The 19,329-nt window shown below is 42.6% G+C and overlaps 1 protein-coding gene across 2 annotated transcripts in view; it reads right to left on the bottom strand.

The window, feature by feature from the left end:
- ADAMTS19 (ADAM metallopeptidase with thrombospondin type 1 motif 19) overlaps positions 1-19,329 on the bottom strand; it is a 121,256-nt gene that overhangs the window by 51,810 nt on the left and 50,117 nt on the right. For both annotated transcript variants that reach the window (XM_083576570.1, XM_083576569.1), the window contains exons 8-10: positions 10,638-10,743; positions 2,217-2,357; positions 336-486 (exon numbers count right to left, since the gene is read on the bottom strand). In XM_083576570.1, coding sequence (XP_083432696.1) covers positions 336-486; positions 2,217-2,357; positions 10,638-10,743 — 398 coding nt within the window. The remainder of the gene's footprint in view (positions 1-335; positions 487-2,216; positions 2,358-10,637; positions 10,744-19,329) is intronic.

Here is a 19,329-nt window from a genome sequence, read left to right as displayed (position 1 = left end):
TTTCTCCTCGGTGACAGAAATTCTAGCTCAGTTACAGCAGCCTTGTTTTTCTAAAAACAGCAGAACTGGGAAGGGGGCGAAGGAAAGTGTCAAATCTGCTTCACCTTAGGAATATACAGCAATCTTCTTGCCACAAAACACCTGACCTTTATATACTGAAAAATGCAAGGCAGGATGGGAACAATTTTAGGTAGCTTTGGGTAGCTAGTAAGAGTAAACATTTTGGAACCGCTCTATATTTCTTATTTTTCAACCCCTCGTTGTTATGGAACACAAAAAGCCAAAGAATGGATGTACTAGCTAGTGGATAAATTAAAATGTGTCATCACTGTTACCTGCATTTCTTGGCAAAAAGAGGCCGTTGGTCCAAAGAGAATTTGACACTGTTCATCTGCAGTGTATGTCATCCCTGGCAGTTTTGAAGGAATAATCACAGAGTTAAGGCTCTGGGGATTTGTCTGTAGCAAACAGTTACTGGCCTTTGACCTGGCAGTATAAAGAGGTTTAGAAGTTGGTGAATAGTAATAGAGGCTGCTTATTGTATTGACATAAAACATGCACACACTACAAAGAAGGAATTATACATCTTAAAGTGAACGCTTAGAGAACCATTCTGTTTCATTTAGTGAAACGATAAGGTTTAAATTAGTGTAAAGGTTGAACTAACAAATTATGACCATGAACTTGCATAATTCACATATTGTTTCAAATCAACCAGTTATTCAATATAAATTGGGGGGGGGGATAAAAATGAAACAAACAAAATCTAATGAAAGAAATTTCCCTTGTAATGATACATAAATTAAGCCAGGTGCACATCTGCATTTAATTCCTATTTTTTTGCACACAGTCCCTAATCCAACCCAACACATGGGCAGGCCTCATTGTTGGATCCAGACTCTTGCCAGAGAATTCATGAACAGTATTTTGTGGGCCTTCTTTGCTGGATTAGACCAATAGCTTGCTCTCTAATATTCCAAAAATGAACATTGAATGCAATTGCTCTGCCCCGTTTTAAACAGACGTGTCTTTGAACATAAGGAAAAGGACCCCTGGACGGTTAAGTCCAGTCAAAGGCGACTATCGAGTTGTGGCACTCATCTCACTTTCAGGCCAAGGGAGCCGCCATTTGTCCACAAACAGCTTTCCAGGTCATGTGGCCAGCAGGACTAAACCACTTCTGGAGCAACGGGACACTGTGATGGAAGCCAGAGCGCATGGAAATGCCATTTACCTTCCCACCACAGTGGGATCTATTTATCTACTTGCAGTGATATGCTTTCGAACTGCTAGGTTGGCAGGAGCTGGGACAGAGCGATGGGAGCTTACCCTGTCGCAGGGATTCGAACCACCAACCTTCTGATTCGCAAGCCCAAGAGGCTCAGTGGTTTAGACCACAGAGACACCAGCGTCCCATCTTGAATATAAGAACCTTTATTGTAAAATACAAAGAATCACAGAATTGTAGAGTTGGAAGGGACTCCTAGAGTCATTTAGTCCAACGCCCTGCAATCTCAACCACATCATACATGACAGGTGTCCATCCAACCTCTGAAAAGTAGGTGGTTGAGCAGTTCCACCTTCTCTCTGTCACCCAACAGCATTTCTCCATCTTCTCCACACAAGGGACCTCCTACTTGCTTGTTCTTCCTCTTGCTTTGAACATAGCTGAGTAAACCTTTAAAAATTGATCTGGTGGAACGCTCTGTCACAAGAGACTAGGGCCCTGCAGGACTTGATCTTTCCGCAGGGCCTGCAAGACAAAGCTGTTCCACCAGGCCTTTGGCCAGGGCACAGCTTGATTCCCTCCTTTGGCAATCCTCACAGAACTCTAGCCCAATGGTTGCCATTAATCTGATTTGAATTAATTTTATAATGAAATGATTTTATAATGTTTTATCATTTTACTGTTGTTAGCCGCTCTGAGCCTGGCTTCGGCTGGGCAGGGCGGGATATAAATAAAATTTATTTATTTATTTATATTTCTATCCTCTTCATTCAATTAGCTCTCATGTTCTCTTGCTGGATAATCCAATAATGCTGAAAGCTGAGATACCACACTTTCAAAACTGTTCAACAGTACCTTTTGAACCTGATACAGAAGCTGCTACAGGGTGCTGAAAACTTGGCATGTCTGAAATTTATAGCCATCAAAGAAAATAAATGAATAGATGTAAAAGCTGACATTAAGCAATTCCACTTCTTGAATGAATTACCTGAGAAATCTTTCCAGATCTTCCCTGCTGCACCGGGACCATGAAACATCTCCAAGATTCTGCCCTTTGATCCATTCTCCAGACATGATATGGAGACCATCTGCACAAGATGGGTGGTCATTGTCATGATTTATTCCCATGCTAAAAATGTGAAAGCATTGAAAGTAGAGCTTATTTTAAGAGGGAAATATATAAATAGTTTTTAAACTGCTCACAGAAAGGCAGTAGTTTCCTCCTCCCTTTCAAAATAGACATACCATGTTTTTCACTCTATAAGATGCACCAGACCACAAGACGCACCTAGTTTTTGGAGGAGGAAAACAAGAAAAAAAATATTCTGAATCTCAGAAGCCAGAACAGCAAGAGGGATCGCTGCGCAGTGAAAGCAGCAATCCCTCTTGCTGTTCTGGCTTCTGTGATAGCTGCGCAGCCTGCATTCGCTCCATAAGATGCACACACATTTCCCCTTACTTTTTAGAAGGGAAAAAGTGAGTCTTATAGAGCAAAAAATACGGTACTTCCCAGGAAGCGATATTCATATGTACATAATATTTCTCTTTAAAAAACAATTTGACCCAATATATTTACCTATAATCCATATTTAATCACACACACACACACTGGTGGCAACACGTTGTAGTTGTTCACAGTTATTCAGCAGATTAGTACATCTGACTCAAAAGTTTGTCCCACCAAGTTTAATGAAGGTAAAGGTAAAGGTACCCCTGCCCATACGGGCCAGTCTTGCCAGACTCTAGGGTTGTGCGCTCATCTCACTCTATAGGCCGGGAGCCAGCGCTGTCCGCAGACACTTCCGGGTCACGTGGCCAGCATGACAAGCTGCATCTGGCGAGCCAGCGCAGCAGACAGAACGCCGTTTACCTTCCCGCTGGTAAGCGGTCCCTATTTATCTACTTGCACCCGGGGGTGCTTTCGAACTGCTAGGTTGTCAGGCGCTGGGACCGAACGACGGGAGCGCACCCCGCCGCGGGGATTCGAACCGCCGACCATGCGATCGGCAAGTCCTAGGCGCTGAGGTTTTACCCACAGCGCCACCCGCGTCCCAAGTTTAATGAAACTTGCTGCTAAAGACTGAAATCCTCATAGGAAGCTCACTAAATTGAACAGGACTTCAGATGTGGTTAGGACTGCAGCCTTCACGAAGCAAGCTCAACAAAACTGTTGGTTGCAGGTCTGCTCAGAAGTTAGGCTGCTTAAATTCTGAGAACTGAGTAAATTTCAGAACTGCTAATGTTGCTCCCTGCCTTGCAAGCCTTTCCCCACCTGACTGACTCCAGCTACAAAAACGGAGGCTGCTGAAGAGGCCCAAGAGCATCTTGGCTGTGTCTTAGTGCAAACTAAGGTCATCTAGCCTGAGATTCCACAACCACCGCCCTCCATGAACCAGCATTGGCAGCAACAGCAGCAGATATATGTTCTATGTTTACAATAATACTTGATTCTCTTGCCAGTTACGCTGTTTTAAATATGCATTTTATATTTGATTTCCTCTAGTAATGTTTTCTTTTGAAATAAGGTATTTATTTCTAACTTGGTTGTGTTAAATCTGCATCCTGCAGTGACCTAATTTGTAATGTTTTATTTTGAAATCTTTAAGAAACATTTTAGTTTCTTGTTAATTATGTTGTTTTGAATGTATAATTTATACCTGACTTTCTTTTGCAATGTTTTATTCTGGATTTGACATTTTGACGTAGCTTGTAAACCACTTTCGGGATTTTTTTTTTGAAAAAAATGAAAGCGATCTGGAATTATTTATTTATTTATTTTGTTGAATTCGTATATATCCATAGATCTCAGGGCGGCTCGCAACATAAAATGGCAATTTAAAAACCACAAAATACATAATAAAAATAAGAAAGAAAAATAATAATAATTCCCTCTCTCACAACGCATTTAATGCCCAATGACTCTAACAAGCATCTTTTCCACAGGGAAGCATGAAAAAAATATATGTTATTCGCTCCTCACCCCCACCCCGTCTTATTAAATAAACGACTGTCTACCCATCCCAATATTCACCATTTCAAAGCTTGAAAAGATTCAGAAATACCGCTTCTGAAGGCTGACTCCTTATAACTGTTTGGTGGAGGGAAGAAAGAAGGTGGAGGGAAAGAAGGAAGACTGGAGAGATGTGGGGTTGAAAAACCAGCTAGATTAACAGCACAGCTAAGGCTGCGCATAAGGATTGTACGTTCTTGGTTTCTCAAGTCGCACAAATCAGATAAACTAATTTTAGGGAAGCATCGTAACTACTAAGACTACAACGTAATGCAAATCCTCCTCTCTCTCTCTCCTCCACCTCACACCAACAATTGTAGCCGTCTGGCCCAGATCCAAAGTATGTGAATTCTGCACTTCCCCTCCTGCAGAGCAAACCAGTTTCCATCTGTCAAAGAGCTTTTCTTGCCAGGCATCCTTACGTTAAAACATCCTGAACTGACAGCCCAACTAACACACTCCTGTCAGCCAATAATCCAGCCAAAACGAAAGCTGAACGAAATCTTGCACAACAAATCCAGTATTTCTGTGATGACACAGGCATATTAATGACTGGTTGCATCGAGACTGTAGCCTAAGTTTTGTTTGTTTGTTGTGTGTGTGTTTTTCAAAGTCTGTTTCATTACTCCCAGCAGATACTACAGTATTCTCTATCTCAGGGGTCAGCAAACTTTTTCAGCAGGGGGCCGGTCCACTGTCCCTCAGACCTTGTGGGGGGCCGGACTATATTTTGGGGGGAGGGAAATGAATGAATTCCTATGTCCCACAAATAACCCAGAGATGCATTTTAAATAAAAGGACACATTCTACTCATGTAAAAACACACTGATTCCCAGACCATCTGCAGGCCGGATTTAGAAGGCGATCGGGCCGGATCTGGCTCCCAGGCCTTAGTTGCCTACCCATGCTCTATCCCTACTGCAGTGGTACCTCAGGTTAAGTACAGTCATACCTCGAGTTAAATATGCTTCGAGTTGAGCGCGTTCGAGTTGCACTCCTCGGCAACCCGGAAGTAATGGAGCGCGTTACCTCTGGGTTTTGGCGCTTGTGCATACGCAGATGCTCAAAATGACGTCACACGCATGCGCAGAAGCGGCAAAAACCGGCGTGCGTGTGCGCAGACGCGCCGTCGCTAGTTACGTTTACCTCTAGATGCGAACAGGGTTCCAGAACGGATCCCGTTCATATCTAGAGGTACCACTGTGCTTAATTCATTCTGGAGGTCCGTACTTAACCTGAAACTGTTCTTAACCTGAAGCACCACTTTAGATAATGGGGCCTCCTTCTGCTGCCGCGCCGCCGGAGCCCGATTTCTGTTCTCATCCTGAAGCAAAGTTCTTAACCTGAAGCACTATTTCTGGGTTAGCGGAGTCTGTAACCTGAAGCGTATGTAACCTGAAGCGTATGGAACCTGAGGTACCACTGTAACTTCAATCAAGCCATGCTGCCTGATGACAAGGGGCAAGTTTTCATTTGACAACATCAACCATAATAATAACTGTGTACATTTAAAAAGTAACTATACTTCTTGGATTCAAAATGGAGTAATGAAGCATTCTGGGGCTCTGAGGGTTTCCTAGGGAGTGATAGTGGAAACAAAAACCATTGCATGGTGGTGCCAAAAAAGGAACTTTAATCCACATTTGTTAGCAAGCGTTTTTACGAATTGTCGTAAGAGTTCTTCCTGACAAACTCAAGACAGTGATTCCCACTTGGGTAATAGTAGTACATTTGTTTGTGAATAAATTATGGTATGATATTGATGACAACTCTTGGATTGCTGCTTGCCTTTCCGATACGGTTTGCCCTCACTAAAGTGGATCAACACCAAAGCAAAAATTAAGACCACAATTTTACACATACAGGCCTGTGAATCAGGTCCATCGAACTCAATAGGGGTTTATTTGGGGCAGACATGCATAAGAATGGTCTGCACTTTCACACAGATACCAAAACACAGAAACCTTGTCATGTAGCTATAGAAGACCTGTTTACTGCCAAATAATATTGCTTGCAAAAAGTACCAATTAAATTGAACAGAAAGGAAAGCAGAAGCTGAAGAGCCAGAATCTTATTATAAGCAGCAACTTAGTTGTTTAACGGAGAAGACTTAAACTACCCCAAAGTTAAAAACATCTGTTCAAAAGGTCAATGAAAGTGGAAAATACTAGTGAATCCCAGTCGTCTTGTATGTCATTGTGTCATTTGTCAGAATCTAATGTGTGAATATTTGTGGCTGACTAGAGAGGCCTATATGACTCACTAAAAGTTTATGCAGAAACTGTACAAGTAAGGAGTTTGCGGCCCCCATTTACATAATCCAAGAGGTAATTGTCTGTGTTATATGTATTTACAATGTGCTTTCATTCTGTTTTTCTAATTTCAGAACACTTGATTCTAGATGGGGTTACGATTCCCCCCGTAGAATCGGGTGTACCAGGTGAGTGTGCTGTTGGGATCTAGCAATGTTCCTGAATGGCTAGGTTGCGATTGCAATAGCTAAGGGTACATTTTTCTCCCATTTACACCTTGATGTGTTTTGCTTTTTTACACCGGGGCCAATATTTATGCCTCAGTAATCTCATGGATTGACTATTGCAATGCACTCTCTGTAAGGATGACTTTAAAAACCAGTTTGGAATTTTCATCTGATCCCAAACAGCTAACGAACAGTATAACCAAGGGCTCTTATTGTTCCATTCCTGGCCACGCAAGATGTTGCGCATAAATGTTGTTGTCATTGAGGCTGCCACATTCAATGGAGCAATCTGTATCTCACATGAACACAGTGGGACTGTTATCTGAGTAGACACGCACAGAGTTGCACTCCAGGTATCTGTCAATTCTGGATGGGTTTTTGGAAGACTCTTGTGCATGAATTTATTCTGTGTGTGGAGATCAGTGTACACTGATCAATGCACAGTTTTCACAGTAAGGCTCTATTCCGATGGCATGAGTATCCAGAATTGGCCTCCGCAGTCACTTACAGACACACCGTTAAGACAATATTCATGGAAGACAATCTTACTCAGCTATGAGTTATGGCCGAAAAAGAAGGTATCTGTAAGAACATCCAACTGTGGATGCTTTTCTGTTCTTGGCTATTGAAGCAATTCAGGTCTTTAGATAAACAATTCATTGCTTTGGGGTGCAATCCTGCAATCTGTTGGCAGCAGAAGCAGGCTATCTAGCAGAGAGGAGCTCTGCCCTTGGGACCTGTGATTCTCAGATGAAGGACAGTGTATGAATAAGCAAACATATTAGGGGGAAATCTCTTATCAGGTTTTTAAGCTGAATTGCAATAGCAAGAATATTCCTCTTATTAATCTCTTTTCCATCTTTGCCCTACTTCTCTTCTAATTCTCTCTTGGATACTAAATTTTCATCTCAAATATCTTTCCTAAGCTTGAGGAAAGTTGGTGTTCACTTGCGCAGGATATCTGTGAATAAAAATAAATCTATAAATCTGGAGCGTTACCGCTTATCCATATCCAATGTACACTTTTAGTGTTGTTGGGTGAATTGTGGTTTGGCTGGCCTGTCGCCTTATTGCTCTGTTTTATTTGCTGGTGCTCCGCTTTCGGTTCTGTAACACTCGCTGCTCTCAAAATGCTTGGGCAATAACGGCTGTAAAGCTAATGCGACCCCCTGCCTGCCCCAAAGTTAGTATAATAACAAGACTTCTGGGGACAGTGGAAAGGCAGAGCACACAGCAGTATCTGAAAGAAAGAATGTGTTGTGTGTTTGCTGGGGATGTTTTCGCCTGCCTCGCAGCAATTGTCACAACTTTGTAAGGTTTGGCGGTTAGGCATTGGAATAGTATTGTAGGGGGGAGGGGAGGGGCGGCCATCAGCTGCCCCTCCATGCTCAAAGGTATTCCATTAAAGGAATCTGGGGGTGTGGATCTCATCCGAAGCCTGCGGAGGGTCAGCAATTTTTTTCAGCAGGGGGCCGGTCCACTGCCCCTCAGACCTTGTGGGGGGCCGGACTATATTTTGAAGGAAAAAAATGAACGAATTCCTATGCTCCACAAATAATCCAAAGATAAAAAGGTAAAGGGACCCCTGACCATTAGGTCCAGTTGTGACCGATTCTGGGGTTGCGGCGCTCATCTCGCTTTATTGGCCGAGGGAGCTGGCGTACAGCTTCCGGGTCATGTGGCCAGCATGACTAAGCCGCTTCTGGCGAACCAGAGCAGCGCACGGAAACGCCGTTTACCTTCCCGCCGGAGTGGTACCTATTTATCTACTTGCACTTTGATATGCTTTCAAACTGCTAGGTTGGCAGGAGCAGGGACCGAGCAACGGGAGCTCACCCCGTCACGGGGATTTGAACCGCCGACCTTCTGATCAGCAAGTTCTAGGCTCTGTGGTTTAACCCACAGCGCCACCCGCGTCCAATCCAGAGATGCATTTTAAATAAAAGCACACATTCTACTCATGTAAAAACACCAGGCAGGCCCCACAAATAACCCAGAGATGCATTTTAAATGAAAGGACACATTCTACTCATGTCAAAACACGCTGACTCCCGGACCATCCGCAGGCCGGATTTGGAAGGCGATTGGACTGGATCAGGCCCCCGGGCCTTAGTTTGCCTGCCCATGGACTAGAGCAATGCCACGACCCGATCGGGAACCCAGGGGATGCTTGAGTCGATCCACATTGGCAGGGCTCCCCCTACTGGTGGTTTACCCTTACCAGAGTTCCTGCAAGGTGGGCAGGGAGTCAGATATAGTCTGTTGGTGCCAATGCCTAAGCCAATACCGCTCACATTCTGTAAGCAATAAAGCTGTGGCCTAAATTTGCCCATTAACATTAACCTAAAATTCTGTGTCCTTGTGTCTTTATTCTCCTGGGGGTGGCTTGGGGGCTTTGACACACAACAATGATCGACTGAAAGGAATGCCATTGGCATGCTTTGTGTTTCCAGGATACTGATCACAAGCAGGGAAATGGGCAGACAATGTAGAATCGTCAGAGTGACATCGGCCGGTTGGCATTTTTCTAAAACAAATGGTTTCGCAAGCCACATTTGACACCCTGTCTAGGAGGAGTAGAGAAATCTCCCCATTAATGGCTATGAAGATGGTGGGGTGCCATAGCCAATACCACACAACTGCATGCTTGCTGACTATACAAGTGTCATCAGCTGCAACTATCCACAGAGCAAACGGTGGATGTTGGCTGCAGAATGCACACATGCAGAATCTCAGACGAAAGAAACAGTCAGGATCAGACAACCCCTTTGAGAAGCCTTCATTGATGGCCCCACATTCACTCACACACATACACAGAGACATCTTGTACTTTCTGTCCCTTCCAGCCAGGACAGGACCAAGATAACTTCCTGCAGGGCAACTTTTCTCTGTGTTTTGGTCTATAACCAAGAGAAGCCGATGTGGCTTTCACCAGAGCAATCTTCTTCAAAAGCCTTTTGTAGTATCGCAAGGTTCTACAGAATGTAATTTAAAACCAATGCCTTAAAAGATTATTTGACAACAAGAACAGGAGTTGGATGGAGGATGCTAAGGAGGCATTTGTAGATGAAAATCTTTGGCTAGGGGTTTAAGCACCTTTCCTGATCCACTAGATCAGGCATGGCTAAACTTGGTCCTCCAGCTGTTTTGGGACTACAACTTCCATCATCCCTATCTAACAGGATGATGATCAGGGATGATGGGAACTGTAGTCCCAAAACACAAGTTTGGCCATGCCTGCACTAGATGAACCAATGTGAGTATCCCCTTTTGTTCCCCTAAACTTGGTGCATGTGGGTTTGGAAATTTCACGTATTCCGGTTCCAGAAATTCAAAAATATACTTTGATTTACAATTAAATTTATTGCTCTTTTCGCTCTCCTAACCAGCAGCTAATACTTCAAACATTCCCAAATCAGATGTCAACTGAAATTTCATTTGCCTTCCATTTATTTACTAGTTTAATTCTAGTTGTTCATCCCAAATCATCTCAAAACTGTTTACTGAATATATCCAACACCAGCCAAATACTTTCACATGTAGCGGATTCTCCTTCCATCAAGGTTATTAAGCAGATGTTGGATGGCCATCTGTCATCTATGATCTAGTTGAGGTTCCTGCATTGCAGAAGGTTGGACTAGATGACCCTTGGGGTCTCTTCCAACTCTACAATTCTATGATAATTAGATTTTTTAAAAAAATTATCAAAAGAGAATCAGCCATGGTATTATTATTATTATTATTATTATTATTATTAATAGAATGTATATACTGCCCTATACCCAGAGGTTTTAAATATCGGTAAGAAGGGTTTATTTATTTAAATGTACACATGAATACCAAATCTCCTTTTTCAGACTAACAGTGTTTAACTTGGAACGCCAACATAAAGTTGAATCATGCTTGTTTTATCTACTTACTTGTGACCCATTTCATGGGCAATAGTAAATGCGAGATTCAAGCCATTATCCTCTGCAATAATACATTTCCGTTTTTCGCTGCACATCCCATTCAGATACGCTATACCTAGAAAACACAAGGATCACAGGTAATCACTACACTTATTTTTATTCACTTACAGTGTTTCGGTGCACACGTGCTATATAAGAACAATATTGTTTTCCTGTATGTTGCAAACCTGCAAACTTGCTGTCAACATGACTTTTACAAAAGGCAACATGCTACAAAAGGACAGCTGTAATGTGTGTAATGAATGACCTGATGTATTGAAGAAGGATCTGATTTTTCCCACTCAGAAGTACCCAGATGACATAAAGTAGGGAAGTTTTTAATGTTTGGAGTTTTATTCTGTTTTTAATGTTTTGTTGAAAGCCACCCAAAGTGGCTGGGGAAACCCAGCCAGATGGGAGGGGTAGAAATTATTATTATTATTATTATTATTATTATTATTATTATCCTCCTCTATGGAGATATCATTTCATAACCAGAAGCCACCGCAGAGGTCTTCCCCTAAGGAGCTCAAAAAAGCCTGTACAGTACAGTGGTACCTCCGGTTAAGTACTTAATTCATTCCGGAGGTCCGTACTTAACCTGAAACTGTTCTTAACCTGAAGCACCACTTTAGCTAATGGGGCCTCCTGTTGCTGCCGCGCCGCCAGAGCCCGATTTCTGTTCTCATCCTGAAGCAAAGTTCTGAACCTGAAGCGCTATTTCTGGGTTAGCGGAGTGTGTAACCTGAAGCGTATGTAACGTGAAGCATATGTAACCTGAGGTACCACTGTATAGTTTTGCCTATGACCACCCAATCTTTATTATGTTATATTTTATATTATTTTATTTATATACCCGGAGGTCTCAGGGCGGTGCACAGAACAAAATCAAAATATAAAACCACAAAATATAGAATCAAAATAACAACCACCCAATAACACCCCCCCAAAAAAAAACCACATTTTAAAAGGGCATAGGATGTCAATCAAATCAACCAAAGGCCTGGTTAAAAAGGAACATTTTTGCCTGGTGCCTAAAGGTGTATAATGAAGGTGCCAGGCGAAGTTCCCTGGGGAGAGTGTTCCATAGATGGGGAGCCACTGCAGAGAAGGCCCCGTTCTCGTGTTGCCACCCTCCGGACCTCTTGAGGAAGCACACAAAGAAGCAACCCTTTATAGCAGGCATGGCCAAACTTGGCCCTCCAGATGTTGTTGGCCTACAACTCCCATCATCCCTAGCTAACAGGACCAGTGGTCAGAGATGATGGGAATTGTAGTCCCAAAACACCTGGAGGGCTGAGTTTGGCCATGCCTGCTTTATAGCAACCCTGATAGGTAAATTACAGTGAGATTAGTGACAGGTGAAAAATGACTCAGCTTCATAGCTGAATGAACCAATATCTCCTCAGTATAACTTTCTGTCATCCACTGCGAAGCTAAATTAGGCAAAAAGTAGGGGGAAGGAATGCAAAGCAGCAGAGGTTGCAAGACACACACATACATCTCTAATGCTTCCATGAGGTAAGAAACAAATTGCTCATATTTCTAAACTGTTTCAGCTGAACTGAGTTTAAGGGGGGGGGTGTTTCTGAAAAAGCAATCTGCTACACAAGCCGGCCACATTCTGGTTGCAACAAAATTATTAGCAGTATTAAAAGTTTGGGAGAAAGGAGGATTCCTTGGCCGTGCTCAGCGTTTTTAGGTTTTTTTTTACATCATGTGTATCACAACAACACTGAGTAGGAAGCTGAAGAAAGAGGGGCAAAGGTCTCCCAAGTTAGCACCTCATTTAAAACGAGCAGGAAAAACAATTCTTAACATGGTCCAAATGTTTTAGTATGTCTGTCAGCGCACAGAGGAACCTCTCCTACAATGCCTCCATTGTTTTGTCTCAAGCACAGTAGCCCAGAGTATGGTTAGATGATATACTGACCAAAAAAGAACCCAACAACCCCTAAAGAAAAAACCACATATACAGTTATTTACATTTGTGATTTTTATTTTGGAGCAGTTAACAATGACCATCAGTGGCGTAGCGTGGGGGGTGCAGGGGGGGCCGGCCGCACCGGGTGCAACATCTGGGGGGGCGCTCGCACTCGCAGCTCTCTGCCCCTACCGGGTTAGGGGGCGCAAATTACTTGCCTTGCCCCGGGTGCTGACAACCCACGCTACGCCACTGATGACCGTGTCTTCTTGTAGAGGCTTAAGGTAAAGGTACCCCTGACTGTTAGGTCCAGTTGCGGACGACTCTGGGGTTGCACGCTCTTCTCACTTTACAGGCCAAGGGAGCCGGCGTTTGTCCGCAGACAGTTTTTCCGGGTCATGTAGCCAGCATGACTAAGCCGCTTCTGGAGCAACGGAACACCGAAACCAACCAGAGCAGCGCACGGAAACGCCGTTTACCTTCCCGCCAGAGTGGTACCTATTTATCTACTTGCACTTTGACGTGCTTTCGAACTGCTAGGTGGGCAGGAGCTGGGACTGAGCAACGGGAGCTCACACCGTCACAGGGATTCAAACTGCCGACCCTCTGACCTGCAAGCCCTAGGCTCCGTGGTTTAGACCACAGCAACCCCCTGTAGAGGCATACTGGAGGCAATATAATAGGAAACTTACTAAGCAGTGTTCTCAGTGAAAACATTTTTTTGAAAAAGTTCCTAGCAATACAGAGGAAAAATCAATTTTACTTTGGAAAGTTTCCCTTTGGGCTTAGGGTACACTAATGAGATATATATCTCAAAACTATTCCTGTCTGAGATGTAAGGCTGTTTGTTTGTTCAAGAGTGTTAGGGGACCTGGGACTGCAACTCAACAACATCTGGACGGCTGAAGATTACTTGCTGATTCAAACCACTTTACACCCCACCTTTTCTTATAAAATGCCAGAGGTGGCCAGAGGTGGCTAACAAGACACTCAGAACATGTTTTAGAAATTCATAATGCACAAAACACTTTTTTAAAAATCTAAACATATAAATGATCAGCTAAACACACACCATTACAAAAAAAATCTATACTTAAAGCACAGCCATCCAATACACAATATTTTGAGGATCTGTTGTGGTTTCCATAATCTCTTAGCAGCAAGATAGCTCGTAGAATGACAAGGGGTACTTTTGCAGTCAGTTCCTTCACTATAACATAAAGTTGCATTTACTTTGGAAAGTGAGACTGCAAATCCCCATATTTTATTTTCTATCTTAGCCATATTTTTCATTAGTTTAGAATTTTTGTGTGTCTGCTTTTTTCTTTTCATTTTTGACCAAGTGAACTCACCTTTATATTTCTGTATAATATAATACTCTTCATTCTGCCACTGCATAAGATCACTACTTATTCTTGGATGCCAAACATTTCAAGTTAAGATAAAATCTGTGGGATGTTTCTCATATTTAAAATTTCCTGATTCACTGTTTTGGAAGATATGACTTACCTGGAAGCATGTTGCAAGCAAAACATAGAAAACCAGTGTTCTTTATTATTTCATTTCTTATTAAACATAGCTGACCTTGTGCTTGAAAGCCACATCAAACAGTAGCTACTGAATGTAAATCAGTCAACTACCAGCTGTGAACCAGTTTCAAGTCTTGTCCTTTGTTATTAATTTCATGTGTTAAGAAAGAGAAACTGGCTTCAGCTGAGCAGCTGCTCCTGCTTAGTCATTCCAACATTAGGTAAGAGAAAGATGTTTGTGTGTGTGTGTCCTCTACTTCTTCCTGTGACTTATTAGCACAGCTGGAATGTTTTCAAGGTTAAATCCATGATGGGGGTTCGGAACTGAACAACTGATCTTCTGTAATGGTTAAGCCGCCGGCTAAAGATATGAACTGGATCTTATTCAAGTTTACTCAGAAGTACAGTGGTACCTTGGTTCTCAAACTTAATCTGTTCCGGAAGTCTGTTCCAAAACCCAAGCATTCTCAAACCAAGGCACACTTTCCCATAGAAAGTAATGCAAAATGGATTAATCTGTTCCAGACTTTTTAAAACAACCCGTAAAACAGCAATTTAACATGAATTTTACCATCTAACGAGACCATTGATCCTTAAAATGAAAGCAAAAAAATGTACTGCAGTCACACAATCAATCAATCTATCTATCAGTAGCTGAACTGGGTTCCACACAGTCGCAAAAACAAAAACACAAAATAAATAGCAAAAACACACAGACCTGAGTGTAACACTCAGAACAGAAGTGTGGCACTCAAAACGGAGCATGTTCGACTTCCGAGAAAAGTTCGCAAACCGGAACACTTACTTCTGGGTTTGCAGTATTTGGGTTCCAAGTTGTTTGAGTACTAAGGCGTTTGAGAACTTCAAGATTGCAACTTCAATGCATGAAGAAAAAATTCACCACTAAGCAACAAGAATAAATGTAGAATCATATCCAAGCCCATGACTTAGATTTGTAAAGTACTTTCATAATCAAAAGTCATCAGGCCATGTATTATAGCCTGATAATACAATGACCGAGAACTACCTCGCGTATATGCTCTAATTATTATTTTTTGTCAGTGCTTACATTTATACTACGTTATGTTTAGTTTCGGGGGTTTTTTAAAGTGAAAAATTGCTTCACATTCCTGACAAAATCTACTAAAAACCTTCAAATTTAAGTGCATGTGCATGACCTTGCTGTGGAATTAATCAGTTGTATATTAATTCAATAAATAATAAATAATAATAATATTAGGGGGCAGGGAGGAACTTGCCTGAAGACAAATTGGGCTAATCTGGGGTTGGTTTGTTTTTTGCCTACCTCATAGCAACTGTCACAACTTGCTGGTGGAAAAAAGGCACTGGGTTTGTTCCTTAGTCTAAAACAGGCATGGCCAAACTTGGCCCTCCAGCTGTTTTGGGACTACAACTCCCATCATCTCTAGCTAACAGGGCCAGTGGTCAGGGGTGATGGGAACTATAGTCCCAAAACAGCTGGAGGGCCAAATTTGGCCATGCCCAGCCTAAAACAAATGTGAGGACGAGCCAGGAGGAAGGTTTCTGTCTGAATCACCAGACGGGGTCGACCAGGCCACAGAACTCCCCAAATGGCATCCTGGAGGGATTCCTCTTTTTGATACGTTTCATGGGAAGATCCTTAACCCAGGATTGACCCCGGCCGATGCAGGATACTAACGCGCAGTAAAGGTAAAGGTAAAGGGACCCCTGACTGTTAAGTCCAGTCGCGGACGACTCTGGGGTTGCGGCGCTCATCTCGCTCTATAGGCTGAGGGAGCCGGCGTTTGTCCGCAGACAGCTTCCGGGTCATGTTGCCAGCACGAATAAGCCGCTTCTGGCGAACCAGAGAAGCACACGGAAATGCTGTTTAGCTTCCCGCCAGAGCGGTACCTAATTATCTACTTGCACTTTCACGTACTTTCGAACTGCTAGGTGGGCAGGAGCAGGGACCGAGCAATGGGAGCTCACCCCGTTGCGGGGATTCGAACCGCCGACCTTCTGTTCGGCAAGTCCTAGGCTCTGTGGTTTACACCACAGCGCCACCCGCCCAGTACCTACGCCAAACAAGCCTGCTTACATCTGTAATCAATAAAGTTGTGGCCATTTTGATCGCAATATGTTGTCGTATCATTTTTACTGCTTCACGCGCCCCAGCCCTGGTGGCCTTGGGCTCATTGAGCCTGGGCCCACAACAGTGCAGAGGTGAGACTTTTATGCCAAAACCCATGCTGCTCTGCTACTGCAGGAAGTTCTTCAGGACTAACCAATCAGTCATTTGATAGGCAAAATGTTTAGATGGCATTAAATTGTGGCTAATGACATCCATACTGAGAGAAGGGTTGATTTCACGAAGTCTGAAAGCATTTTTATTCGTCCAAAAAAACTTGATTTATTTTATTTATTTCTCCAGGAGCTCAAAGTGCTGTACATAGTCCTCCCACTGAGCTATATAAGGCTATTATATGATACGTTTAAAGTAAAATTCACACTCCTTAAAATTACATGCATCAATACTGAAAAGTGGTACTTACAAAGGTTACTAAAATTTATCACATTTATTTTGCAAGAAAAATAATCTTTTGCGTTCTTACAATGTCTTTGAATGTGAATTTTATTATGTTGAGCACAACATAAGGCTTCAGTTGTTTGCAGTAAGTTAAGCCACTGAAATAGCAAATATGATCTATATTATGTTCATGTGTTTCTGTTTTCTTTGACTATATACAAGTGTTTTTCAGACACGCATGCTTCGGAGCACGACTTGGGGGAAATTAACTTTGACTTGCAGCTCTATTTCTAAGAAACTAATATTCATTTTCTTTCAGCACATCAAGTGTTTCCCATTAGTGAAAGAGGAAAGGAGGGAGAGATAAAAAGCTTTCTGCGCTGTTGTTGCTTAAAAAGTGTAAATAATATGTGGTACTTTTGAAAGTGCTCTGTACAAGACTGCTGCCTGGGACCACTGACAACTCATTTGTCACTTAAAAGATGTATCAGTGACCATACATACAGCAATGAAGAGATAAGAGAGCTTTGAAATATCAAGCAGTATATAGATCCCTATAAATAAAAATCGCAACACTTTAATGTAGAATAATCTCAAGGAAGAACAGCCAAGCACTGGAATCGGAGTGAGAATTAAACTACACTGGCAAAGTTATATATGTATGTATAGACACCATCTTCTGCCCCAAAAACACAGTCCCCAAGGCAAAAATCAGAGAAGAAACAATCCCTAGCAAGATAAAAAACACACTTAAAAATTTAGCAGAATAAAAATCTCTCAATTGTCTATCTAAAAAACATTAGAGAAGAGGCCAATCTAACTATGTTTGGCAGAGAATTGCACAAAGTGTCACCACTGAAAATGCTATTCTATCCTAATATAACATATGTGGCTAGTAAAAAAAACTTGTATCTAAATACCTTCCAGATATTGCTGGACTAGAACACCCATAATCCCTGATGATTGGCTATGCTGGCTGGGTTTTCACTCTAGCAACTTCTAGATGGCAGCCCCAGTCTAAATATCTACAGCAGCTTCTTATGTTTTGTTTAATGATGTGAATAAAACCAATGTGAATTGAAAACGCAAGGGAACATTCTTCATTTAGTGTCTCCAAAACATATGGGCTACAATTAATAATAATAATAAAATTTGTATTATTTATACCCCACCCATCTGACTGGGCCACCCCAGCCACTCTAGGCGGCTTGCAACAAATATGAAAGCATAATAATAATAATAATAATAATAATAATAATAATTTATTATTTATACCCCGCCCATCTGGCTGGGCTTCCCCAGCCACTCTGGGCAGCTTCCAACAAAATATTAAAATACTGTAATACATCAAACATTAAAAGCTTCCCTAAACAGGGCTGCCTTCAGATGCCTTCTAGAAGTCTGGTAGTTGTTCTCTTTGACATCTGGTGGGAGGGCATTCCACAGGGAGGGCGCCACTACCGAGAAGGTCCTCTGTCTGGTTCCCTGTAACTTGGCTTCTCACTGTGAGGGAACCGCCAGAAGGCCCTTGGTGCTGGACCTCAGTGTCCGGGTAGAACGATGGGGGTGGAGACGCTCCTTCAGATATACTGGACCAAGGCCGTTTAGGGCTTTAAAGGTCAGCACCAACACTTTCAATTGTGCTCGGAAACGTACTGGGATACGTTTAATGGAATAATGGAAGCATAATGGAAACACTAAGCATGATGGAAACACCAAACATACAAAACTTCCTGATACAGGGCTCCCTTCAGATTTCTTCTAAAAGGTGTGTAGTTCTTTATCTCCTCGATATCTGATGGGAGGGTGTTCCACAGGCTGGGCACCACTGTCGAGAAGGCCCTCTGCCTGGTTCCCTATAGCTTTACTTCTGGCAGTGAAGGTCCTCGGAGCTGGACCTCATCTAAAGTGTGCTTGTTTTCACACAAAAATAGGCAATTTCAGCTTATTGGAAGCTTGGATATGGTGACATGCAACACTTTCATTTGTAACCTGCATTCCCAGGATTTTTCTGTCACTTGAGGACCAGCCCTGAAGAGCACCTTTAGGAATTAGCCTGGGCCTAAACATGCCTTCCTGTCTAGTCTTCCACAGGAACCTGCCTTATGCTGAGTCAGACCAACAAACACTCCATCTAGCTCAATACTATCAAAACTGACTGGCAGAAGCTGTCCAAGGCTTCGGACAAGGAGTGTCTCACAGCCCTACCTGGAAATGCCGTGGATTGAACTTGAGACCTTCTGCATGCAAAGCAGCTGTTCTTTCAATGAGCTATGGCCCTTCCCAGTTAGTGAACAATCCTGAACAGCTTTTTAAAACAACATATGAAAAGGAGAGGTGTTCATTCTTCCACAGTTTTCTGGCCACACACATAAAAGAAGCACCCTTTGTGCATTTCTGGCATACTCAAGACATCACAATATTTTTCAAATTGTATGCAGTTTCCCAAACTGAAGAAGACACACTGTCTCTTAAGTGCTTTTCTGCGGATGGAAAGTGGATCAGTCTCTCACTTGAAGAGCGGAAGCAGAAGACATCTCTTGACATTTATCTTACACTGACACATGGTAACTAGAGATAATAGCCAGTTTTGTTTTTGAGAGTGACAGTCTGTGCCCTTTTCCATTGCCTATCCTTCTAATAAGATCCAGGAATATGTAGTCATATTCTCTCACGCGCTCGGTTAGGTTTTTGGAGCAA

This window comes from Podarcis filfolensis, assembly GCF_964270895.1.
Source record: "Podarcis filfolensis genome assembly, chromosome: 11".
Lineage (NCBI taxonomy): Eukaryota > Metazoa > Chordata > Lepidosauria > Squamata > Lacertidae > Podarcis > Podarcis filfolensis.
This window is presented reverse-complemented; position numbering and strand designations above follow the sequence as displayed.